This window comes from Lontra canadensis, unplaced genomic scaffold (genome assembly GCF_010015895.1).
Source record: "Lontra canadensis isolate GAN:19392208 unplaced genomic scaffold, GSC_riverotter_1.0 scaffold120, whole genome shotgun sequence".
NCBI lineage: Eukaryota > Metazoa > Chordata > Mammalia > Carnivora > Mustelidae > Lontra > Lontra canadensis.
This window is the reverse complement of record NW_022631114.1, coordinates 3,546,243-3,572,008: the sequence shown is the minus strand read 5'-3', so window position 1 is coordinate 3,572,008 and position 25,766 is coordinate 3,546,243. Positions and strand designations below refer to the sequence as shown.

General features: G+C 44.0%; 1 protein-coding gene across 6 annotated transcripts in view; it reads right to left on the bottom strand.

The window, feature by feature from the left end:
* TTC13 (tetratricopeptide repeat domain 13) overlaps positions 1–25,766 on the bottom strand; it is a 75,050-nt gene that overhangs the window by 3,657 nt on the left and 45,627 nt on the right. For 4 of the 6 annotated variants that reach the window (XM_032841147.1, XM_032841149.1, XM_032841153.1 and 1 more), the window contains 11 exons: positions 24,385–24,526; positions 23,963–24,137; positions 21,648–21,804; positions 16,838–16,968; positions 16,173–16,305; positions 15,254–15,346; positions 12,950–13,033; positions 12,048–12,132; positions 4,583–4,692; positions 2,040–2,175; positions 1,347–1,426 (listed from right to left, as the gene is read on the bottom strand). In XM_032841147.1, coding sequence (XP_032697038.1) covers positions 1,347–1,426; positions 2,040–2,175; positions 4,583–4,692; positions 12,048–12,132; positions 12,950–13,033; positions 15,254–15,346; positions 16,173–16,305; positions 16,838–16,968; positions 21,648–21,804; positions 23,963–24,137; positions 24,385–24,526 — 1,326 coding nt within the window. The remainder of the gene's footprint in view (positions 1–1,346; positions 1,427–2,039; positions 2,176–4,582; positions 4,693–12,047; positions 12,133–12,949; positions 13,034–15,253; positions 15,347–16,172; positions 16,306–16,837; positions 16,969–21,647; positions 21,805–23,962; positions 24,138–24,384; positions 24,527–25,766) is intronic. The other 2 variants (XM_032841148.1, XM_032841151.1) reach the window with 1 other exon arrangement.

Genomic DNA, 25,766 nt, shown 5'->3' with positions numbered 1-25,766 from the left:
GGCCAAGGGCATGCAAGCTGGTCTCCAGGGCCCAGGTGGGGCCCAGGGGGTTAGAAGGGAAGGAAGGGAAATGACTGGCACAGAGGCAGGGCCCATGTGGACACGAAGGTGTGAGGATACGCAGGGAGGTGTCCTGGAGGAGCAATGGGAGGGCGTTTGAGAAGTCCCAAGACAAACCAGGACAGGACACAGACACACACTGTGCCCGCTGTCCCCAGGCTTGTACCTGAGGCACCAGGTATGAAGAACTGGGGCAAAGATCCTGAATCTCTACACTGTATACCCGAAGCCAATATAACACTGTATGTTAGTTATCCTGGAATTTAAAAAAAAAAAAAAAATCCTGGGGCAGAGAGGGGAAGAAGAAAAGCCTGGAAGCAGGGAGACAAGTCAGAGAGGCACGGGGTGACACGGGTCTGAACTATGGCGGTAGCTCTGAGCACAAGAGAGGACAGAACCAACGGGACCAGGGACTGTAGAGCTGCGGGCTCTTAGGGAAAGAGTACAGGGGACGAGAGCTGCTCTTCCTTCCCCATCACCTCCTTCCTCCTCTGTCACCAGGAGCCAGCAAAGGTGCTATGAGGACCGACGGGAAACTGCTGGGTATCCGCACGGCACCTGCCTAAGTGCTCGATCAAAGGGGGCACGCGGAGGGCACGGGCACATCAGAAATTCCGCGCCCGCGAGTAACCGTTAGGTGGATACTGCAGTGTTTATGCGCCTCGCTTGTTTCCAGGCCTTTTCACTGTAACAACATTTACTACCACACTGAGCAGAGTTTTACTTTTGAAGCGTTGAAGACAAGAACATTCAAGTATATTGTTTTAGCTCCGACATCTTAAATTCAAATTTCATGATCTATGGCGCGTCGTACTGGCTGACAGAGAACAGGCAGAAACGCTGGTGTCGGCGACACGGGGAAGCTCCTGATGGCTTCAGAAGCAGCAGGAAGGGGCTCGCAGCAGCGCAGGCGGTACAGGCGGCTGCTGGAGGTTGAGGGATGGACAAGAACCGGGGGCAAGGGGAGAAGAGGGCAGGGTGACAGTCTGGGCCGATCAGGGAGGGCGACGCACGCACATAGTAGGCCTTTGAGCCACTTGAGTTGTCAAATGAATCGACCCCAGCCTGTAAAATATGAAGCACGCTACTCAGAACAATCTTTCATGATTCCTTTGACGGTGTGGTGGGTCAAGGACGTAATTTCTGGGTGGATTTTGAAAGAAAACAAAGGGGATTTCTTATGATTACTTGGGGTACTTCTGTACCCACGGCCACAACCAGCACTGCAAGCAAAAAAGAATGTGTTCTTCAGTGTAAAAACTTTCAGATTATAGGCTATCACTCACCTGGACCCTCGAGAGAGTGGCATTAAGTTATAAAAGTAATAAACTAAGGATAAGATTAAGTTGCAAACAGCATCGGCCTCCTGGAAAAAAGAGAAGACACGGGCTCATGAATTTAAAAACTAGATTATAAACTAGTTTTTCACAAGGTGACAAGACATAAGAAAAACTTACCTTGGGAAGAGGACTATTTCACTTTTCTCCTATGGGAACCTCCTCTCATATTCTTGGATATTTTTATACTCTGCGCTACCATTTTTTCCCTAACGAAAGGGCATATATGCGGTTCAGTCTAGGGCAATGTCTTCCGAGCTGTATTTAAAACTGAAACCTTTTCCGGCACCTGGGTGGATCGGTCAGCTAAGCAACCAACTCTTGGTTTTGGCTCAGGTCTTGATTTCAGGATCCTGGGATTGAGCCCCTCATCGGGCTCCCTGCTCAGCGGGGAGTGTGCCTCTCCCTTATACTCTCCCTCTGTGCATACACTCTCTCTTGCAAATAAATAAAATCTTTTAAAAATAAATAAATAAATATAGGAATTGTTTCTACAAGAATGTTAAGAAGTCCTTATAGGTCATCACTGAAAGCGGATCTCAAGCGTAAGATTCATACTACTCAAGGACGGGCAGAGGCTTTGCAAAGGTTACTGGTGAATCCTAGGAAGGAAGGATAAAATGGAAAAAAACAAAAACCTACCCCAAATTCTGATGAAAGAATCAGTACTTTTCCTTTTGCTGTGAGGTCTTTATAAAGTGCATCTATCTCAGCATGATAGAATTGTGTTCTTTCTTCTGTGGTTTGCGTTTCCACGGAAAACAGTATGTTGCCAACCCTAAAAATACAACAACGTGTGTCAAAGGCACGTATTATACAATTCAACAAGCCAAACACGGGGAGTAAAAAGGAAGGAACTGGTAGGCTGATGTGGCACAAAACATAGCTGAGAACGTGTCCCACCTTTCTAACCACACACATTGAGGTGTGTTCCGTACGTAGGCACGTATTCCATAAAATACGGTATTTTGTTCGGTCTAAACATACGTACGTACTACAGGAGCTTAAGCTACTACAGAAGGAAATAACTACACATGGTCAAGATTGAATACATAGTAAAGACTTTCTCAGACAGCCACCCTGTTATAATTGAAGATCAGAGCCAGAACTGTGTGGAGAAGAAATTCAGGGACTCTACTGTGTTTTTTTAAACCTCTGCTGCACGCTTAGCTCCACTCCAGGCTCTACAGAGGAGACAAATTTGATGCAACAGGCATTACTATATAAATAAATGGCTCTTAGATCGTATAAAGAGGAAGGTGGCAGAGCTGCTACATTTACCGAGGAAGGAGGGAGACCTGAGGCCATGAATTATTTTAAGACCACGCGCAGGGCGATCACACAGCACGTCAGGGTTCAAAAGCGGCAGATCAGGTCCAGTTTGGAAGATATGGAAGACAACAGGAAATGCTTCACAGGGGAAGGGGAAAGGGGCCTGAATGTGAGAATCAGGATGGAGGAAGAGAGGCTCAGAAACAGGAGGTGGGAGGTGACCTCAGGGAACAAGCAGTCCTGCCGAGTTAGAAGGTCAAGTTCTGGCAGGAAAACAGCATAGGCAAGCAGGAAATGTTGCAAGGGCCACATTATGAAAGGCCTTGAGTGCCCAGCAAGGGAGCTGGTCCTGGTATCCACGGGCATGGGGAGGGTGTGGAGTGGGGAGTGGTTTAACAGCCAGTGGAATGGGGCCTCAGGGACACTGACAAAGCACTGAAAGCCACCAGGAGATCGGGGACAGAGGCACCAGAGCCTACTTGAGAGGACCCAGGGCAGGAGGTAACAAATACGGTGAGACAACAGGGAGAGAACCCACATTTCACAGGGAAGGAACCTGACGTACTCTTTCATACCACCATTCCTTTCTGCCTGGAGATACCATCTGGCAAGATCTGTATCTCACAAGTGGGCGGAAAGGCAGGGGAGTCATTTTTACATTACTAGCAAGCCCTGGAATTCCTTCCGGGGTGGAGAGGGTAGTAGCTGTTGGGAAAAGTCACAAAACCTGGAAGTTACTAAGCTGGTGCTTACTCATGGAGGCCTGGGTAGGTTCTGACAGAGAACTTGACACTGAGGCTCCTGTGGTTTGAGCGTAAAAGCACATAAGAAAAAATGTAGCCCCGGAGGCAGAGGCAAGTCACAGCCCTACGATGGAGCCAGCAGAAATCAAGGTGGAGGTCCCAGTGCGGGCACCTTGCAGGAGGACCAAACTGAGGGATGCCTGCTGTGGGGGAGGAGCGAGCATGCCACCCCGGATTCAAGGGATGTGGAGGCTCCTGGATGAAGCTTGGGCTTCAGAGACAAATCAGACCGTTTAATGAAGAGTCGCTGCGGGGCTATTTATAAAGTGAAAAATGAGAAAGACTAAAATGGTCAATATCAAAAAATGTATAGGAGAAACTCTGCAAGACCCACAAAATGGAATACTACGCAAGCATTACAAATGCTTACAAAAATAAAGGAAAATGTTCATGATAAAGTAACTGTAAGACACAAAAGAAATAGGTTATAAAACAATATGTGGCATATGTTTTTATTTTTATTTTTTTAGATTTATTTATTTGACAGACAGAGATCACATGTAGGCAGAGAGGCAGGCAGAGAGAGAGAGAGAGAGGAGGAAGCAGGCTCTCCACTGAGCAGAGAGCCCGATGCGGGGCTCGATCCCAGGACCCTGAGATCATGACCTGAGCCGAAGGCAGAGGCTTAACCCACTGAGCCACCCAGGTGCCCCTATAATCTGTTTTTAAAGAAAACAACTCAGTGATTTTATTTTCTATCTCTGCTTATCTGTGTATTCTAAATTTTCTGTAGTAAGACTGCACCGCTCTCAAAATATATTAAAACCTGTATTTAAAAACTCTTACAATGGCCTGCAGTCTGCCAACCCCTCATCTCTTTTCATTTTATTACTAAAAGTGTTGCCCACAAGGAACGTGAAGAACCCGGAAGAATGCTTTCCATATTCGATATTATACCCGGTATCTAGAAAGCCGTTCGATCCAGCGAGGTCAGAAAATGTATCTGCTGGCAGAGTAGCCTACAAGTCACGTTAACAAAGTAGTTTACAGCTACACGCTGGACCTTGGTAATTTTCGTTTCAGGATAAAGCAGAAGCCGGTGTGTCCCACCTCCCAGGGCAGTACCGACGCCAGCCCGCCCTCATACTCACACTTAGGAAGCATACATACTTGTCTCCTGTAATGGTGATTGTGAACCCATCATATTCCTTCCCTTGCTCTTTGAGGCTGGGAACTTTCGTGTTCACTGTGAACCCATCCTTCGTTTTAGTATTAAACTGCTTTCAGGGAAAAAAAATCACATTACTAGCGTGAAATTCACTGTAAACCCCCAGGAGGTCTTCTGTAGCAGTGACTCCGCCTTCCACGTCTTGGAGAAGCGTCACAGAAGTTCCTGCTTCCGGAGGCCACAAGCACGCACACCCGTCCAGTGAGCGGGGACGCCTCTGCCCGTCCCCAGGGCCCCACACGAACTCCAGGCCCCCACCAGAGGCCGGCACTGAGCCTCAGCCACGCGCTCCCTCAGGCAGCGGGGTGCCAGCCCTTCTGAGAGTGCCCTTCGGGTTTTCCTCATGGTCTTTATCGGCAACTTGGATTCTTAGCAGAATGGTTGCACCCCAGATCCCATAACTCCAAGACCTTGTGCTCACGTTCGTGGTTCCTTCAAGGCAGTCTCATTTGTTCTGAGACGTACTCAGACTTTTGTCAACTGGAGAATTTCACACACACACACACACACACACACACACACTCACTCCAACTCTGCAGACCACAGAAACGTACATTAAAGGAATTACAGGGAGCCAAGAATGCCCTTCAGGGGTGACAAGTATGAAGGCAGTTCCGGATGCCAGCTTTTTGTTTAAAATACTTTTGACAGGGGCGCCTGGGTGGCTCGGTCGGTTAAGCATCTGTTTCACTCAGTTCATGATCCCAGGGTCCTGGGGTCAAGTCCCCGCCCGGCTCCTTGCTCAGTGGGGAGCCTGCTTCTCCCTCTGCCTCTGCCTGCTGCTCCCCTAGTTTGTGCTTTTGTGTTTTCTCTGGCAAATAAATAAACATATTTTAAAAATAAGTAAATAAAGATATTTTTGACAAAGCCAAGATGCCAGTAAATAGATTTTGTCATTACTCCAGAAAAAAATCCTCCCACATTGTTCAATGTTGCCGACTATTTTTTAAGGACCGATAGACTTGAATAAGAGAACCAAGGATAAAATAAGAGGAGGCTGTGCTTCACGTAAGCCACTACTGGGGGAAAGGCTGTCTACAACCAGTAAGACCCAGAGGGTGTCATGAACAGTCCAAAGGACCAAGGACCAATGGACATGAGGCACAGGTGACCAGAGCCAGCGCCAGGAGCTGGCACAGCAACATCTTCCACGGACAAGGGGTTTCTAGAGGAACACGTGTGGACCCTCTATGCCAATTCTCATCTGATGCTCACAACATACCAGTAAGACAGGACGTGGTCTCCATGTTACAGAGGAGTAGGGCAGGTCCTGTCTGAACCGAGCGGGGAGTGACAGCGTGGAAACATGAACCCAGGCTTTCATGACCTTCAGCCACATTATTTGCCCGTAAGCTGACTCAAGGGGAGCTGAGGTATATGGTTGACCTTGACCCACTTGAGGGGTAGCTGAACCCCACTGCAGTAAAAAAACCCATGCATAGCTTCTGACTCCCTCAAAACTTAACTGCTAATAGTCTATTGCTGACTAGAGGCCTTACTGATAACATAAAAGGTTAATATTTATTTTGTCTGTTGTAAGTATCCTATACGGTATACTTAAAGCCAGAGAGAAGAAAAGGTTACTAAGAAATCATGAGGAAGATGCACCTACAGGACTGTACTGTATTTATTGAAAAGAACCCACATATAAGCGGACCCATGCAGTGCAAACCCATGTTGTTCAAGGGTCAGTTGTATTTTAATGTGGTTTTTCACCGACAGAACATTCAGTGGGAGCTGTCATCACATCATACTGCACCGAACGCTTTAGAATGAAAGGTCTTTATATACTTCTGTGTGTGCCTTTAAAAATATGAGCATGCCCACACTCCCGGTGAAAGCCAGGTATCCGGTGCAGCCCGGAAATGGTCACCTGCACACCATGGCTGGACACACAGTGACCTTGCACTGGGAGGCTGGCCCCAGGGGGGCGATGCTTGGCCTCGCGCTGAAATGAGCCACCGCAGGCTGGAAGCCCACTAGGCTTTTCTTTTTAAACGAAGACACAAAAAGAGGTCAAAATCCCCCTCAGCTGACTTGGCCTCTGCTGACTTTACCTAATAGAATAAATGTAATGTTTAAAATACCATCAAGAAAGAAGGACATTAAAAACTGAGACACATGCTAGTTTTCTTTCTGGAGGTTTGTCCCAGTGGCCCTCCGTGGAGCGGTCCTGCCCTCTGGGGGGCATCTGGGGAAATTATGGGAGAGCTTGGTGGCTATGGGGACAGGGTGGCGCAGAAGGCTACCACTGGAACTTAGCAGGTGGGGCCGAGAACACTAGACACTCACATGTGACACACGACTGACTGTGAATGCCCTGCTGGGCTTTCGTGTCCATGAACAACCTGTTTATAACTTAATAATCACCAGCACCTGGAACCAAACTCCATTTCACACTTAGACACTAAATATTTTACATGTTTTTTTTTTTTAAGTTTTCTATTTATTTAAGTAATCTCTACCCCAACATGGGGCTTGGAACTACATAGTTTTAATATGCCTTGAATTTTCTATGAATATTAAATAGAACGTCCAACTGAGGAAGGAGGGTGTCAGGCATTGTTGGGAAGGTTACTGTTTCAGAAAACCCCGGGGCCACCAACACTATAGCTCATGATTCTTAAGTCAGCAAGTGACATACATATACAGGGCCGCGTCTGCCGCTGTCAGGTTCAAACGTAAACGAGTGTAAATGACCAGTTCCTTCCTTACAGCTTCTCGTGAAGACCAGCCTGAATGCTGACATCCTGAACGACACACACGCTGGTCTATTACAGGTGATCTACCTGCCAGACCTCCTTCATGGCGAGATGGTGACGTTTGGAAGAATTTTTTGAGAAGGTGTGATATATTCTCTGTGAGTTTCATCTGAGTGCAGGAAAGGAGTCATGGAACATAGTTACTGAGTCAATACCAGAGTGGCTCTGAGAAGGTTGAGAACCGCCACCTTAGTTCATCAGACACTCGCTATAGCCCCCTGAGGGGAGGTCCGGCCAGAATCATTGCTCCTGGCAGACAGGAGTCTGGGATCTAGACAGAGTTTCCACTGTCAGCCAAGCCCAGTGTGGCAGAGGGGGCCCTGACGTGCAGAATCCTAGCTCGCTGCTTTGTTCACGATGTGATGCTTCCCGGTTATTCCTCAGAAATGGACAAGCTCTGTTCCTACCTGTGTCTTAAATGTCATTTGATGTAATCAAACCTCTCTACCAGATCTACAAGAACACTGATTCAACTTTTACATTAAAGTTCAAAGCACGAGTTGGAAAAAAGAAAATCCCCCTGCTGATGGCAAATGTTTGAATAGTTCTACTCCCAGGCAGAGAAGAGGTTCCTAAAATTATAACTTCTTAAAGGATTAGATTTTTAAACAACAAAACTTCTGTACCTTGAGGTCTCCATCTTGAATTACACTGTTTCTGATATAAACATTGCCACACCCTGCTTCCTTCCGCTAGCATTTGCCTGGTGTACCTTTCTCCCTTCTACTTTTTTAAACGTTCTCTTGTTAAGCGTGTCTGCTGTAAATCGCACGTAGCTGGGCTTTAAAACACCAGTCTGAGATCCTCCATCTCTCCCCTGGGGATTGATCATAATGCCATGCTGACTTCTCATTGCCATTACACCATTTCCTACCCACCCTCCTTTTTTCCCCTTCTCTTTTCTTAAGCTCTGAGCGAAACTGACTTTGTTGTCTTTATGCCGTTTCCCTACCTTCTAGGCATTCATTTTTTTTCAAAGATTTTATTTATTTATTTGATACAGAGAGAGATCACAAGTAGGCAGAGAGGCAGGCAGAGAAAGAGGGAACAGGCTCCCCACTGAGCAGAGACTGATGTGGGGCTCCACTCCAGGACCCTGAGATCATGACCTGAGCCAAAGGCAGAGGCTTTAACCCACTGAGCCACCCAGGCGCCCCCCTTCTAGGCGTGCAGAGGATTATACATCCCACTGCTGTCCTTTCAGTGTTGCCTTTAAATTTTTAATATAGATATTTAAACCTGTATTTTCCTGTCAATATCATGGGTCAGCCAGTGATTATATTCTCACTGAAAAAAACCAAATTCCTTAGTAAGAGTTTTACTTCCTCTCTGCTTTCTTTGGACTCTAAGGTTGACATTAGCCGGTACTTTAATTTCAGACATGTATTTTTTAACATCAGGCATTAACAATTCATGCCAGTGGCTTATTTGTTCACCATGATTTGTCTCTCATGTTTTCTTCTTTCTTGGGCTTCTCTTGTGAGAGTACACAGGTCCTTCAGTCATTTTGACAAAGAAAATCTAGGCTTGATGAAATTCCTAAATGACTGAAACAGTTTTCATTTGACCTTCACACCTGAACACTGGAAAAGTGCGTGCAAATAAATTTCCCTTAGTTGTCTTCTAGAATCCGCTATTGCTGGAGGGAAGTTGGGCATCTGTGGAATTCTCCTTCCTTGGTATTTGGTTTTTTTTGGAAGTTTGAAGATGTTCTTTTTGTGTGTGTGATAAAATATACATCACATAAATCTGCCACTTTAACCATTTGTGAATGTAGAGTTTGATAGCATTAAGTACATTCCCACCGTTTGCAACCATCCATCCACAGAACTTCCCAAATACAAACTCTGTCCCCATTAAACACTGACTCCCCATTCTCCCTCTCCCAGCCCCTGGCAGCCACCATTCTTCCTTCTATCTCTATGAATCTGACTCCTCTCAACACCTCACATGACTAGAATCATAGGGCATTCATCCTTTTGTGACTGGCTACTTTTACATAGCATTATGTCCTTGGGCTTCATCCATGTTTTAGCCATGGTTACAATTTCCTTCCTTCTCAAGGCTGAATAATATTCCATTGTATGGCTAGACCACATATGACTCATCCATTCATCTATCGGTGGACACCTGAGCTGCCTCCACCCCTTGGCTAACGTGAACAATGCTGCCGTGAACACAGGTGTACAAGTATTGTTCAAGTTGCTTCTTTCGATTCTTTTGAGCATACACCTAGAGGTGGAGTTGTTGGATCATATGATAAGTCTCTAATTTTTTTGAGGAACTCTCTTTCACCTTGAAGTCCCCAAATTTTATCAGAATATGTCTAGAAGTCAATGTTGAACATCATGTTGAATACCCAGGGGGCCCTCAACTGATCTTTTCATCTCTCAAGTTTTCCTTCTTTTGTTTTGTTGACTAATCGCTCTCCTTCTTTATCTTTCTTCTCTCCTTCCAGAATTTCTATCAGATAGGTCCATTCTTCATCTTCTGTTCATCGTCTCTCATAGTTTGTATTTCTTTGTCTTTTACATACTATATTCTGGGAGACTTTATTGGTTTGATCTTCTAGCCCATATATATTTGATATTCAGCTGTCTTTAATGTACTAGCCTAACTGAGGTTACTTTTTGATTTATGAGAATTCTATTTTTTTCTATTGCTCCTATCTATCTATCATATTATGCTGGCTCAAATCTCTCAGGAAATTAATTTATGTACTTTCTATTGAAGTAAAATTTATAACCAATGAACTTCACATGTATAATCTGATGCATTCTGACAACTGTATACACCCATTTGCCCATGTACCCACTATTCCATCAAGATACAGTGTACTGCCATCATTCTGGAAAGTTTCCTCCTACCACATTAAGGTCAATCCCACTTCTCCTAAGCCTCCATTGTTCTGATAACTCTCCCTGCAGATCAAACTTCTTAGAAATGGAATCAGACTCTTCTGTATGTGGCCTCCTTTGCTCAAAATCATGTTTTTTCTGAGGTTAAGCCCAGCTGCCGTGGGTGTAGCAGTGCGCTTTCTCTGTTTTGTTACTGAATAGTGTTCCATCACTGGCCTCCCCTGAGAAACGATGGGGGCCCTTGTAAAACCTTCTGATCGGGAAGACGGCCTCAGAACAAGGAAGTGGAGAACCCGCACACCAACCTTAGGCCATATGCAAAAACCAAGCAGTGGCTTCTCCGTGAGGGTGGGCACCAACCTTGACTTCACTCACCCTGTAGAGAAAGGGACAGGACCCACGTCTGGGTCCCTGCTGGGCTTCACGATGAGACGGAGGATGCCACAAAGCCTCGTTCTCTGTCCAGTGTCCTGCTAAGTGAACCGAGTGCTGGATTACAGACAACACGTCTTGTGAGCTGGTCACCCATCTGAATCTTTTGGGTCCTCCACTTTTCTTTCGGTCTTCTCATAGTTTCTGTTTCCTCGCTGCGATTCTTCAGCATTGTGTTCATGTTTTCCTTTAAGTCCTCGAATACATTTATGAAGCGAAGACTTTGAAAGAACGAATTCCCACTTCTGGATCATCTGGGGGTCTGTTCCTGTCAAATGGTTTTCTTCTTGGTTATGGGTCACGTTGTCCTGCTGCTTCATTTGTCTAATAATTAAGTCTAGATTGTGTTTCCTCCTCTAAAGGGTGTGAGTTTTGTTTGGGGAAGCAGTCAAATCACTAGCAGATCCATTTAATCCTTTCAGACTTTTTTTTTCTCTTTGAGGATGATCTATTTAGAAACTGTCCTTTGTCGTAGGATGTAAACCTCATTCTAGGGGGTCTTACACCTACAGTGTGTCCTTTCTGGGGTTGTAATGAGACAGCCGAGGTGCTCACAGCCCTCCATCCTGGCAAGGCCACAACTCCAATGTCTGTCAGCGGTGTCGAACCACCAATATCTCTGTCCAGCTCTCACGCCCCACAGCGGCCACTCTCTGCAGAGCCTCTCAGCCTCACTGTGCGCCCACAGTTGAGCTCTCAGCCCAGGATGGCAAGGACTCTCACACTGACCTCCCGGAAATCCTCACCTTGAGCAGCTCCCTCCTCTTCTGGACTCTGCCCTGTAAACTCCAGACTCTTGAGCAGATCCCAGCTCCAATCTCTGCCTCCTTAGCTCAGTAAGGCCTCCAGACTCTGCTTACGCTCCACACACACACAGTGGTTCAGTAAATAATCCCAGGTAGAAAGCTGGGGTGAACATGATGCTCACCTCAGGTTTCCCTCTTCTCAAAAAGCACAGTCTTATAATTGCCGGTGCCTGAAAATAGTTGCCTTGTATTTTGTCCTGTTTTAGAATTGCTGTGGTATGGAAAGGCAGTCAAGTACCAGGTACTCCACAGTGGCCAGCCAGGAGCAGAATTCAACGGCAGAGAATTTTAAGTTTCCTTCTGTTCCCTGTATCAACTGTTTCCTCACAGATTTGCTTCATAGTTTGAGACTGATGCCTGTGTCTTATTTTGGTTCTTATTCAGAGTGTGTTTCCATTAGTGTTTTCAGGTAGAATGCTTTATAAATTTTAAAATGCTTATCGCAGAATATTAATAAACATGCATTTAAAGTTATGAATTCTTTTTAAAAAGTGCTCTAGTTTGTTTTTTTTCTAAAAACACCTCCTGGGATTTTGATAATAAACTTACCTTCATAATCGGAAGGAGGTCTTCTACTTTGTGTACTTTTTCCAAAGCTTCTCTAACTTCCAGCAATCCTTTAGGATTATTAGCTCTTAAAAAGAGAAAGAGCGAGAGACAGAGAGAGAGGGAGATGGCAACTAAAATTAATACAGAAATGTAATAATCACATTAATTGCTATTACCTTTAATTTAAATAAATCATCCTCAACTGTGAGTAGCTCAATATTCAAAACGTTGGGCCAGAACAGAAGTTTCTAAATAATGGGGTGATTTAATCCTCATGAATTTGGGGCTGCAGATGATAGTTAAGAAAATAGCAGCCCTTCCAGAAAGTGAAACAGGGAAAGGCAGAACAGACTCTCAGCCAGTGTTTGTGTAACATGTATGGATCTTGGTTTGGCCATGAAACCTTGATTCTCCTGTGCCACCTCTGAAATTAGAAGTGAATTTTTTTTTTCCTTGCTGAAGTCGCTCAAATGTAAGTATCCTGCTAGGTTTTCATACCAATTTTACATGTACTGGGTAAGAACTTTCCATTCAGAATTCTTTCTCCCCAGTGTTTTGTTCAGTATTGTATCTCTGCCATATGGCCTTTTATGGGAGGGAGAATGAATGTGATGGCTGAAGTCCCTAAAAAAGAAACTCAAAGAAATGTCCTGCTCTTTGGAGGAAAGAGATGAGAAAAGTCACAATACTGTAAGATTAGAAACACCCTGTGGATTTTGTGAAGCTGTTCAAAGAAGGATGCTAGGTCATTACGGAGAGATTCTGGTTTCGAACACCGTGCAAACAGCTGATACACTTTGTTTAGTCTGTCAGTAGGCTTAGTTTCCAAGTTTCACAAATATAACTAATGCAAAATAGACCACAGCTAGCAATTAGCATGGGAAAGAAAACCGAAGGGTTACCCATGGTAAACAAGAATCCTATCTTTAATGAAATGAAGAATCTTCTCAAAATACTCCAGGTATCTCATGTTAATCACCTGACCCCTGTAAGGGAGAAAAAAAAAGGCTCTTTTTACAAAGGGACATATCTGAAACAACACCTGATTGCCAGGTTAAATCAAGAAAACAGTTAAGACGGCCAAGACAATAATGCAGCAAAAAATTCTGGGAACTGTGCTTGTTTGCAGCCCATGAACAGAAACAGCAAAGAACTGTCTTAGCAAGACTGCCTGTGAGCTCCTGCAGATTCTTCTGGTAGGAAAGGCACCAAACTCAGTCCCGCAGATGCCAAAATGAGAAATAAAATCCCCAAGTACTTGCATGCCAATTTCCTGTTCGGAAGCCCTTTCCTTTTTCTCCTCTCCCCTGGTTCTCCCCGTAGCATTACCTGTTCCCACTCCTTGCAGTCCAGCTCACACGTGGCCTTCATCTCCTCTGCCCGCTCTAAATATCATTTTGCTCACATTTCTATCCCCATCTTCTAGTTCTAAAACTCCCAGAACTTCCTGTAAAGCCCACATGCTGATGCACACGTCCCTCTGGCATACATGTGTCTAACGGAACCCACCCAGCTGCTCCCTTATGCATTCCCTATAGGCGTCTCAAACATCAAGTTCATAATTGTGAGCAGGAAGTCACTCTTGTACCCTGCACTGCCCCCACCCCCAGCCCCACAACATGGCCACCTACTTTTTGTCCTAGTGTCACCTGGCCTACTGGAAGGACCACGCACCTGAGCCAGAGAGGGGGCTGCCTCCCATGGATCCCCACGCTCTCCCCGATTTCCAACCTGCCACCTGTACTCCTGAGTCTACGTTCTCGATATCCACCTCGTCCCCTCCCACTCACCTCCACATAGCTATCCGGACCTGGTACTCACTCACCTGATTTATTACACAACTTTCCAACCACCTCCCTTCCTTCCTGGGTCACCGTCTTCTCTCCCCTATCTTGGCACCTACAGCCCAAGTGACCGTCTGAATGTGCCAATCTGCTCTGCCACTTCTCTGCTTACAATCTCTGAACAGTTCATCATTTTTGGCGGAGGTGGGGGAAACATTAAGTGGCTATCAAGTTATTTATATTTAGAAAAAAAGTTTTTATATTTTGGTCTCTGCCTTTTAAGCCTCAATTCCTAATGCTAGTCACCAGTCCTAAGGAAGGAGTCACCCTCTCCTGACCATGCCTGACTCACTTGTGTGGCCATGCCTCACCCACTTTTCTGCTTCCCATCCATCCTCCCAAACAGCTCAAGCATCACCTAAAGGCTGGACTAGACACCCCTCTTCTGTGTCCCCTGTGTCCTGTACACATGAGCACCATCACTCTTAACACACATGTCGTAGTTCATCAGTCCATCCTCACTAAGCTACGTCATTAGCATGCAGCACAACCTACAGACAGTGGCCTATCTCCACATGTCACAAATTATTCCATAAGAAACAGCAACACACCAGCCACAAGAGGAAAAGAAATTATTTTTCTAGGAAATAAAAAAAAAAAGTACAAATGACATTTCCATTAAACTTAACGTCAGAGTTGTACTGAATGACATTTAGTTGATCAGGCTTCTGGAAGGAGGTAGAAGCATTTTAGATGTGACATGATGACCACATTTGCGAATTTTATCTGATATTAAATTCATGGCTCCCCTTGAAGCTGATGATCTTTAATATCTGTCTGTCACCTTTGAGGGCAGCTAAGCACATGAAGGTGGCTAAGTACCCGTGTCCTGAATTTGCAGAGCCTCTGGACAAGACAGGGGCTCTCCCGTTAACGTGGCTCGCCCTTCCAGGAAGGCTTAGATACCAGAATGTTACTGAGCCAACCCCTCTGCTTGCTGGGGTTTTGGTGATGGGACAGGGGAGCCCTTCCCCCACCACAATTCTTGTTTGAGAATTCTTCAAGCCACGCAACATCACCAGGATATCATGGGAAATGTCATGTTCTCCATCTAATTACTTGCTGTCATGTTTTAGGACCCTATGAGAAGAATATCCCAAGCAAAAATCAGGCCGTCTTCCCTTCAACAGAGCTGTGCATCAAAGAGAAGAGCCAGAGGAAGGAGCGTGGGATGTTCTGCATTTTCCCCTGCAGTTGGATTAGCTGAAATGAATGCAGGCGGGACCCTGCAGGTGCAGAGCTAATCTGTGTGTCCCCCTGTCAAAAAGTCACAAGGGAAAGAGCAAGGGTCGCTCATGGTCTCCATGACCTCTTGAGAATAAAGTCCTGTGAAAACAGGAAAGATGCACGGAAGGTTCGTACCTGATTAAATTGATGTGGTTGTTAAAACCTCTGCTAAGACTCCGCGCTGGCATCTGGTCCAACCACAGCACGGGCTGGTCTGGGTCAGCAATCCTATAAAACAGAGCTTGTTAAGGATGAAGACCTTATAAAACGTACAAATGCTCAAAAGCATTCACAGTAGAACAGGAGAGGTCTTTGCAAAGCGGGGAGGAAACAGCTGCTCGGCTTTTCTCAAAGTACGCAGCACCGACCCGCAGATTCCAAACAGGAGTTCTAAGTGGACCAAGGAGGAGGTCAGTCCAGGTTTACCAGAAGGCAGTATTTTTCTCATATAAACGAGTATCAGTGGTTTCCCCCACTACACTGTAGCTGGTGAGGCAGGCACACACTTCAACTATGGAGGGACTGGGACACTGAAGGGACGACACACCCCGATACGCTCTCTCCAAGAGACGGCTTTTTCTAAAACACTTCACTTAAAAATATGCTTGGAAACCCGACAGCACTCAGTCCCTATAGTTCATAAACGGTAGCTGAGTATATTTCAAAGAATAAGGATGCCAGCAATTTCGGACAAAGTTGAGAGAGGAAAATGAAACTTACGAGGCCTACTGTTAGTAAACAAAACAGGATTCCAAACCTCTTAGCTAAGTGGGAGGTACAGGCTCCCACTTACGGAAACAAGCCACGGGGATGAGAGGCGCAGCAGGAGGACCCGTCAGTGATCCTGTAACAGTGTTGTGTGGGGGCAGATGGTGGCGACCCTCATGTGACCCGGTGTAGCATACAGACTCATCGGATCTCTGCGCCATACACGGAAACTCATGTAATACCGTACATCGACTACACTACTCAGAAACACCCGTTAACTGGAGGAGGCTTCTACCCCTTCCCAAGGATAACACTTTGAGTGTATTTTCATTTAAAGATTAGTCACCGTCTCCACTTCACGGCGATGTCAAACATGTCTCTCCACTGCATCAGCCGTGTCTTCCCATTCATGCGAACTTTCGAGTTGGTCCACGTACGCTGGACAGCTTGCATGACCTCCAACGCTGCCAAACCCATGGCTAAAAGAAGGAAATGTTGAGAAAACAAGCGTGTGAAGGTACACGTCAGAGGAACTGATTTTCACCCACTTTAGAGAGTCTCGGGGATTAACTCCAGGGTCATCGTAGAAAGAAAGAATCACGAGTATTGGCAATTTAACAAGCCCGGAGATACAGCCCTGATGGTCCTAATAGAACTAGAATCTATCAAGGGAAACTAGGGGCACCCCCAAAGTTGTCTCCTCCCAGCTCTGCTTCCTACGGATGCAACCGGAGGTTTAAATTCTCCCTTGCTCCCACACTAAGCAGACGGCGCCCATGGATGGACTGTCCGATCTGAGACCCAGCTTCTCCGTCTACACTACAGCAACAGCACGAAAGCCATGCTGGCGGCCGTCTCCTTTTAGAACTCATTGGGACTGAATCTCCACAGTCTTGTCCTGATCAAACGGAGATTCTGAGTCAGCCCAAATGATTATTTTTTCTTTTTTTAAAGCACAACATGGTTTGGCAATGTCAGAAGTGTTTCCATTTTCAGACGGTTTCAGAATACCTCTGTGTATTCTCTTGTTTGGCAGGAAACCAGGTGTCTCGTATTGCATCAGTGATCCCAGACGATCAGCTACACAGATCAGCTCTTGGACCTCAGGCTTGTAGCTCTCAAAGTTCTGATGTAACACGTCTCTGGAAGAAATATCACGTACATGGTCAGGACTTTCACAACAGATGTCCTGCAATCAGGCTTCACCTGGAAAGCAGTCACTTCCTCCACCAGAAAACTAATCAAGAAACCTACAACCACAGAAGCTTGACTTCGGTGCTGGGCACCCAACCACACACAAACTGAAAGGAATCTTCGTGAGTGTGTGCACACACCATTATCACCACACACTTGGAACACCGATAACTGGAGTGAGAATCAGAAGATACCTATGACCATTATTTGCCTTAAAAAGCTTCCCCAGAATACATAAACTGCATGGACTGTCTTTATCAACAAGCAACCAGATGTCTGCCCCATGTCCATCCCCTACCCCTGCCCCAAGTTCTGTTACACCAAGTATACTTGGAAATGGCCTATGGACCTAGTAGGACTTGCTTAGCTGCCAACATCCTTGAAGACTGCATAACAAAGTTTGCAGTTTTAAGTTAGAGGCTGTGCAGGGGTCCCAAGACCACTGTCGAGTTCAGTAATTCACTAGGAAGACTCACAGGACTGCACAGTCATCCTCATGGCTGGGATTTATTACAGCAGAAGGACACAAGCACAATCATCAAACGGGAAAAGCTCATGGGGCGAAGCCCAGAAGAAACCAGGCGGGAACCAGGTGGAAGCGTCCAAGGGTCCATTCCCAGTGGAGACAACACAGGATTGACTCCTGGGGTGAAATGCCACCAACCACAGACACTCACAAGACATGGACTGCTCAGGGTTTCTATCAGGGGCTGAGCATGTAAGCAGCCTCTAGCTGGCAAGTTCCCATATTCCAGACACCCAGAAGGAAAGTCGGTGTTTAGCACAGACCGTGTTGTTTGTGCAAACAGCTTAGGTACAGCGAGCCACTCGTCAGTTCCGGGAACGGTGGGACACTCCTAAAACCCCAGTTCCAGACATCACCCCGGGGCCAGCAGACGTCTAGAGACTGCAGTGAGGCCTGCCATGTTATTGCTCTTCTGCACACAGATAATTCTCTAAAAAGGAGTGGCAGAGAATAAATATAACCTCTTTGGCCAGCCTATTTTAATGCTTCTGATTATATAATAACTGATACACACAAAAGCATACAATCTCATTAACCCAATTTAAGAACTAGACCAATTGTCTATCTACTTGTATGCTACCGTCCCCATCCTATCCTGCCTCCCAGCGAGAGCTTACTTATCTTTATGTTCATGATTCCCTTCTTTAAAAAACAAACAAAAAACTAGGTTACAAATATGTGGCCCTACACAATATATTCTATAGTTTTGCTCAAGAATTTTATGGGGAAAATGATAGGACATTGTAGTTTACTGACTCGCTGTTTTTGCTCAACTTTCTATTTTAGGATTAATCCACACTCTCAGATGGGTTGTCTGCTTATACTGTTGTACAGCACGCCACTGTGGGCTGGTATCACTTTTATCCACTCTTCTGTTCATGGACATTGGGATGATTCTCGGTTTTCCATCTGAAGAAACACCGCCACCAGCAGTCTGGTACAGATCTCCTGTCGGACGTGTGCACAAGTACAAGTTCCTCTACCGAATTCACATAGCAGAAGTGTAAGACTGTACCATGTTCCAATGTTCAGTTTTACAAGATAATGACAAACAGCTGGCCAGCGTGGTTATAGCAATTTCAACTCTCACCTGGCATGTATAAAAATCCTCCTTGGCCCCTACCCCCCAGTCAATATTACTATTATTGGACTTTGTAATATCTGTTCATTCTCACGGGTGAGAAATGGGATCAGATGTACTTATCAATCAAATCTGCCATGCATCCTTTCCCTTATTCATGTGTTTTACAAAATTTTCTACTGGTTATTTGACTTTTACCTTTAATTTATAGACATTTTTCATAAATTCTGGACATTAATTTTGGATAATCAGTTTCCAGGTTGCAAGTAGCTTTTTATAACTCAGACTTAGCTATTCATGGTTCATGGTGTCTCTTATCAAACAGTAGTTCTTAGGTTCAATGTAGCCCAATTCGTTAGTCTTTCTAAGGTCTAAGCTTTGTGTGTCTAAAGAAATCCTTTTCTAGGGGCACCTGGGTAGCTCAGATGGTTAAGCGTCTGCCTTCGGTTCAGGTCCTGATCCCAGGATCCTGAGATTGAGTCCTGCATCGGGCTCTCTGCTCAGCAGGGAGCCTGCTTCTCCCTCTCCCTAGCCACCCCGCTACACTGTTCACGCTCTCTTTTGCTCATTCTCTCTCTCAAATAAGTTAAATCTTAAAAAAAAAAAAAATCAAACTAAATTTAATAATTTAAAATCTATTAATACCTACATCAGGATTCTTATAGTGTTTCCCACATAGAACTTCTTCCATCCCTTTACTTTCAATTTTTGTGTTCTTATGCATTGTAAAAAGCATTTAACTGGATTTTAAAAACATTCCAATCCAACTATGTCTGCCTTTTGACATTTAGTCGCCTTATATTTATTGTCATTATTGATATATCTGGATTATTTCAACCTATTCTTATTTTTTTTCTTTTCATTTGTCCCACTTACTTCTAATGCCTCCCTTCCAGTCCTTTTTTCTGCTTGATTTTAAATTTGTTTTGTTTTTACTTTTCTACTAATATAGAAGTTTCTAACTTTTAGTACTCACCCTAGATATTTTAAATATTTATGTAGAACTTAAAGCTTTAACATAATATTTAACTCATATTCCCTTACAAAACTTAATTCTTGCTATCCCTCAACTTATTTGCTATTGTGCCCAGTATTTTTTGTCCTTTTTAGAAAGCCCCCAAATAAAGTATTATTTTATATAGACAATGCTTATTTAGACTTACCAATTCATCAAGCATACCATCTTTCTTTTCTCATGATTCCTTCTTGTATCTCAAATCTTGCCTGAGGTTAATTGCCTTTTTCTTCAATTACACAATTAGAAGGTTTTTTAGTGAATTGGCAAGTGGTGGTTAGTTCAGCTTTTTATTGTCTGAATATATATTTATTTGGTCTTTATTCATAAAAGATAGTTTTGTCAGCTACAGAATTCTAGGTTGAAAGTTACTTTTTTTCTTTCAGCACTCTGAAGATAGTCCATCATCTTCTAGCTGCCATTCTGATGTTGAAAGGCTTAGAGTGAGTCCAATTACTGACCTTAAGTAGGTGGTAAGATTTTTCTTTCTGTTTAAAAAATTTTTCTCCTTATGTGTTCTTTTGTTACTGATGATGTGTCTGGATATGGATTTCTTGCCATTTATCTTACTTTCTTGAATTATTTTTTTAAGATTTTATTTATTTATTTGATAGACCGAGATCACAAGTAGGCAGAGAGAGGAGGAAGCAGGCTCCATGCTGAGCAGAGAGCCCAATGTGGGGCTCAATCCCAGGACCCTGGGATCATGACTCGAGCTGAAGGCAGAGGCTTTAACACACTGAGCCACCCAGACGCCCCTTATCTTGCTTTCTTAAAAAATTCTGTAAATTTATGTTTCCTTAATTCTGGGAAATTGCTAGCCATTATGTCTTCAAAAATTGTCTCTCCTTCATTCTCTTCTCCCAAGATTTCATCTAAATATATGCTAGACATTTTTTATATCTTCCACATCTTCTCTCTCTCATGTTTTATAATACTTGGATTCTCTGCGCTACATTCGAGATAATTCCTAATGCTCTGCCTTCTAATTCTGCCATTTTCTCTCAGCTATGTCTAATTTGCTGTTTAGCTTATATACTGAATTCTTTATTTCAATGATTATATGTTCTATTCCCAAAGCCTCCAATTTAATTTTAACCTGCCCAGTCATTTTTAATAATCTCTTGTTTCCTATTTCTTCCTAATTTCTTCAAACATTTCATTTGGAGTTAGAGAGTGTATTCAATAATTCCAGTATCTGAAGTCCTTGAGAGTCTAAGTCTGTTATTTGTAATTTCTGTTGATTTTCACATATTGTTTTGGTGATCTTGGTTTTTGACTCTCATACTAAAGATCTTAATCTGTGGGAATACTTACACCCCCAAACTGGCACTATAGTCTTCCCAGGCAGGATCTGCATTTGCTCTTGTTGAGATCCTGTGAATGTGGTCCAAAACCCATCTTGCTTATGCCTCAAGGCATTCCATTGCAGTGGCTGTTAGATGCCCTCATCTCTAGGACACTTTCTTCCTTTCAAATGTGCCTATCATGCATCACTCTAGCTTGGATTTGTCCCTTGTTTTCTTTCTTTGTAGGGAGTGAGGGGATTGATCTTGGCAGATTTTTCTTAATTTTGAAGGCATTGCTCGACTCCCAGGGATTAATTCCTATCCTAGATCTAATCGTTTTATAATCAGCCCTTTAGTTATCATGCAGCAGTAGTCGGCCATCACTGTAATTTCAAACTTTTGGTTTTGAGTCACCGTTTGTTTGAAAAGTAACGTGGTCATAGTAATGCATAGCAACAACAGCCAATAACTACATTTCAAGTTTGAAGGTTGCATAAAATTAGCAGGGAAGATCGGGCCGGAAGGAAAGGCGATATCCAAAGGTAAGTTTCAATGAACCTGGGAAACTAAAAGAGATATCTGCAGGCATACCAAATCCAAAGATAAATTCCCGAGACACATGGACGGGAAGCCATTTGCTGAGCAAGAGTTACCACGACAAGCTGATAGCTCAGCCTGAAAAGCAAAAAAAGGTCATTTTCATTTGAAGCACTTACTTTATGTGGGGCTGCAGTCCTGGCTGTTCCTCGTAGTCTTCCAGGAGGAAAGGCAGATTTTTAGCCCAGTGGTCTTTAAAGCTTCCAGGCAGATCCACGTCAATGTTATATTCCGTAAGAGGAGTATCGAGGTGTGCGTGAAGATATCGAGAATACTCTGCAGACAGGAGACGAGATCTGACACACCCACATATTGCCAAAGAAATCTTTTTTATTGCCGGTTGCCATGCAAATACTCTGTAACAAACCATTAATTCCAAGAATTCCAAGAATTCTAAATGGAGACACCAAATTGTAGTAAATCCCTATTACTATAGGATACAGGGCAACTCAAAGTACCAGATCGGACATAAGCCAGTCAATCTGGGTCCACTTTGGCTAAGTTTTAATCCTCTTTCCATGAAGAGCACCAAAGTTCTCACTTTCCAGTTGCAGAGCCTGAGAATCCAAGTTCAGTGTCAGACAGAGCCTGGTTCTCCGTCAACTGATGTGAATCAATTATGTATATGATTTCATCAGCTGACGAGCTGCTGCTTATCTCTAGAGAAGCAGTGCAGAAAAATGCTGGGATATGGAGTGCCCCTCCTTCAGTCCACGTGTTCTACTAAACCAGGAAAGAAGAGGAAATCATAGGCAGCCCCTTAGCCACCTGGCTAGTGAACATTTAAAACATGGCCAGTGTGTGGGGTGTCTGGATGGCTCAGTCAGTTAAGCATCCAACTCCTGATTTTGGCTTAGGTCATGATCTCAGGGTGGTGAGATTGAGCCCCGTGTCAGGTTCCATGATGGGCATGAAGCTTGCTTGAGATTCTCTCTCCTTTTCCCTCTGCTCCCTCCCCCACTGCTCACGCTTGTGTACACACTCTCTCTCAAAAAAGAAAAAATAAGTAAAAAACATGGCCAGTATGACCAAGAAATTACATTTTAAATTTGAATCTAATTAATCTAAATGTAAAAATTGATATTTGAGTGAATTGTTAGAAAACTTCAGTATGTTTGGAGCAACTCACACATATGAATCTACTTTTTCAACTTTAAATTTCTTGAAACATGAGTTCAAATTAGGAATTTCCAATGAAAATTTAACAACCAAATTGAGATGTAAATATAAAGATGTTCTGTAAGTATAAGATATACATCGGGTTTCAAAGACTTGGCACAAAAAATAATGTAAAATACCTAATGATATTAATGAATAGTGTTTTCATATTAATTATACACTGAACTGATACTAGGCATATACCAAGTCAAATCAAGTGTATTATTAAAGTTAATTCTCCATGTTTACTTTTATATTTCTCACGTGGCTACTAGAAACTTACAACTCCAGGGCTACTAATTTTTTACAGTTGGACAGTACTGGTAGGAGACGGTTAATGATGGCAAAGGAAAGAGCAGAAGGGGAAGTAAAGATTTCTGCTCTGTGTGAATAATAAAAATATTATCGTGATGAGCACAGAGAATGTACAGAATTACTAAATCATTATATCGTGTGCCTGAATCAAACATAACACTGAATGTTAATTGCACTTCAGTTAAAATATCCATTTGAAACAAAACAACTAAAAAAATTACCATTATGTATGGCAAAGAAAAGGTGAGACTCTGACAAACCAAAGACAGCTTAAAGATTGGCTTTCTTCCTCATCCCAAATGAATGTCTCCAAAGTATGTGAGAATTGTGAAGTGAAGGAATGACAGATCAAAGTTTACATTTAACAGTAAAAGCCTCAGAAAATGTTACTTTCCTCTGACTCTAGATGAGATGTGATGAGACACATCGATACCCAGATGACTGTCACTTTCAGCTCAGGATAGGTTTTTTCTGACTCGAGTAAAATCTTTTTCACTTTAAAAAGAAAAAATATGTAGGCAGTGGCAGACAAAGTACTGGGCCAGTCTTTAGGAGATAGGGGCCCAGGGATGCCTGTGGGTGGCTCAGTTGGTTAAGCGTCCGCCTTCCACCCAGGTCATGATCCCGGCCGGGGTCCTGGGATTGAGTCCCACATCAGGCTCCCTGCTCAGCACAGAGCCTGCTTCTCCCTCTGCCTACTCCTCCCCCTGCTCGTGCTCTCTCTCCCTCACTCTCTGATAAACAAGCAAATAAAATGTCATAAAAAATATTTTTAAAAAAACAGAAGACAGGGGCCCTTATCCAGTCCAGGTACGGCTGCAAACCAAAGGCAGAGCTATGTTTAAGCTACCGCGTGTCTTCGAGACTCGGCTGCCTCCTACAAAACCTCAGAGAGACAAGCAATATGATTTCTGCAGCTCTGAGCATTAAAATTCAATGACTGGGCCATTTCACGTCTTACCTCGGAGATATTTCACTTTCAGATACTCCGGGCTAGCCTTCTGGCCTGGGAGAGGATCATTCAGCATGACTTTTGTCTGAGCTTTTATGCCTTCATAGAACTGTCCCATGGCAACATGGCTGAGTCCTTTCATGTACTGGCACACCTCGTTGTAGGGCTCCAGCTGCAGGCACCGCTGCGAGGAAGGAGAAAAGGCTCTATTAGCATCAGTACAGGCGCCCATGACTTTTAAGTGCTTTATCCTTCAGTCTCGAGTTGGAAACGTTTTCCCTCCAGGCTAAAGCAGACCAAATACACGCTCCTAAAGTAGTCTATAGGACGTGGCAATGGTTTTCTCCCTTTTTGTTCCTGAGGAAACACGATTCCTGGCCCTCCTCCCCGTTCATCCCACTCAAGGTCCTTCGCTTCTCACGGAGGCCCACCTTGAAGTTCTTCAGGGCTTCCTGCAGGCTCCCGTGGTGATAGAGCATCATGCCCCGCAGCTGCAGGGTCTGCACGTGGTTCTGGTTGAGCAGCAAGGCCTTCTGAAAGCTCTCGGTGGCAGCTTCGAAATTGCCCAGTTCTCTAGGTATTGGGCAACAGTGATGAGCACAGTGCAGAGCATTTCAGTGAACACACGGAGTACGTTGGCTTCAGGATTACGGTCCCACATGTGAACCCGACCACACCTTGATGCGGATGTTCCCGTCTCTAGTTTACCATTTTACGGCTCAGCTACATCCCACTTGCTTTTGCTAAATGCTACCAGCTCGCAGGATAAGCACAAAACCCTGGGAAGTCTTTGGGGAGATGAATTTACTGATTCCCAAAGACAGGCGCCTATTCAAAACCTTTTCCCCAATTCATGAGCTCCAATCCCTAAAAAACTGTGTGTAAATTTTAGTATTTGGATAAAACCATGCTTCTTCCTTGTGGGGGGAAAAGCCATGTAGTTTACAATCATACACAGGTTCATCATTCTGAATCAAATTCAGAAGTTTAAATTTTATTTTTTCTGTCACAGAAGTTAACTTCACTTAAAATCTGGCAAATCATCTCACAATTTAAAAATTAAAACAAAAGTCTACTTTAGAGTTGCGGTCATGTCAGAATGGAAATGATTACCACCAGCCTTCTTTTATGTATTACATGTTTACAAATAAAAAAAGCACCTTCAAAACGTTCCACGTGTCAATCTTCTGTTAATAATGAATATTTTTAAATAATATAACATTCGCTTAAATTTCTACATTTTACTAATTACTCTGGGTGCTTTCAAATCTGTTTTCAGTGTACGTCCCCAGCAATTCTGTGGGACAGCAAGGATAAAGGTCATCACTTAAACCCAAAACAAATCCAAAGACACTTTCCTCAAGTTAGTGTAAGAGGGCTTCTCCGGCTGCCGCCATCAGATTAAGCTCTTGGATTCGACCCTGGATCTCTGTCACTGTGTCTTTTCTAACTTTTACAATAGCTTGCAAGGGAGAACCCCGAAGCTCAGGGAAATTAAGGACATCCAAGTATAACATGGGCCAGCTAGAACTGGAACCACACCGCTTGACTCCCGAATCCCAAGCCCCTTCTTTCACGCCACACAATCTCCTTTTCAGGTCAGAGTGTAAAAATGTTTGAACGTCAGTACTGGTCAGGGTAATGCATGGAATGGGATGCCAGAGTCTAGGCACAACTTCTCAGTCCTGATAGAGATGCGCCATAACTATCTCATAATCTATCCTATTAATGATGCAGCATCGTTTTCCATCCCTTCCACCTAGGAATCTTCAAACGATCACAGTGATGTGGGAATTAAGCTTACTTATTGCCT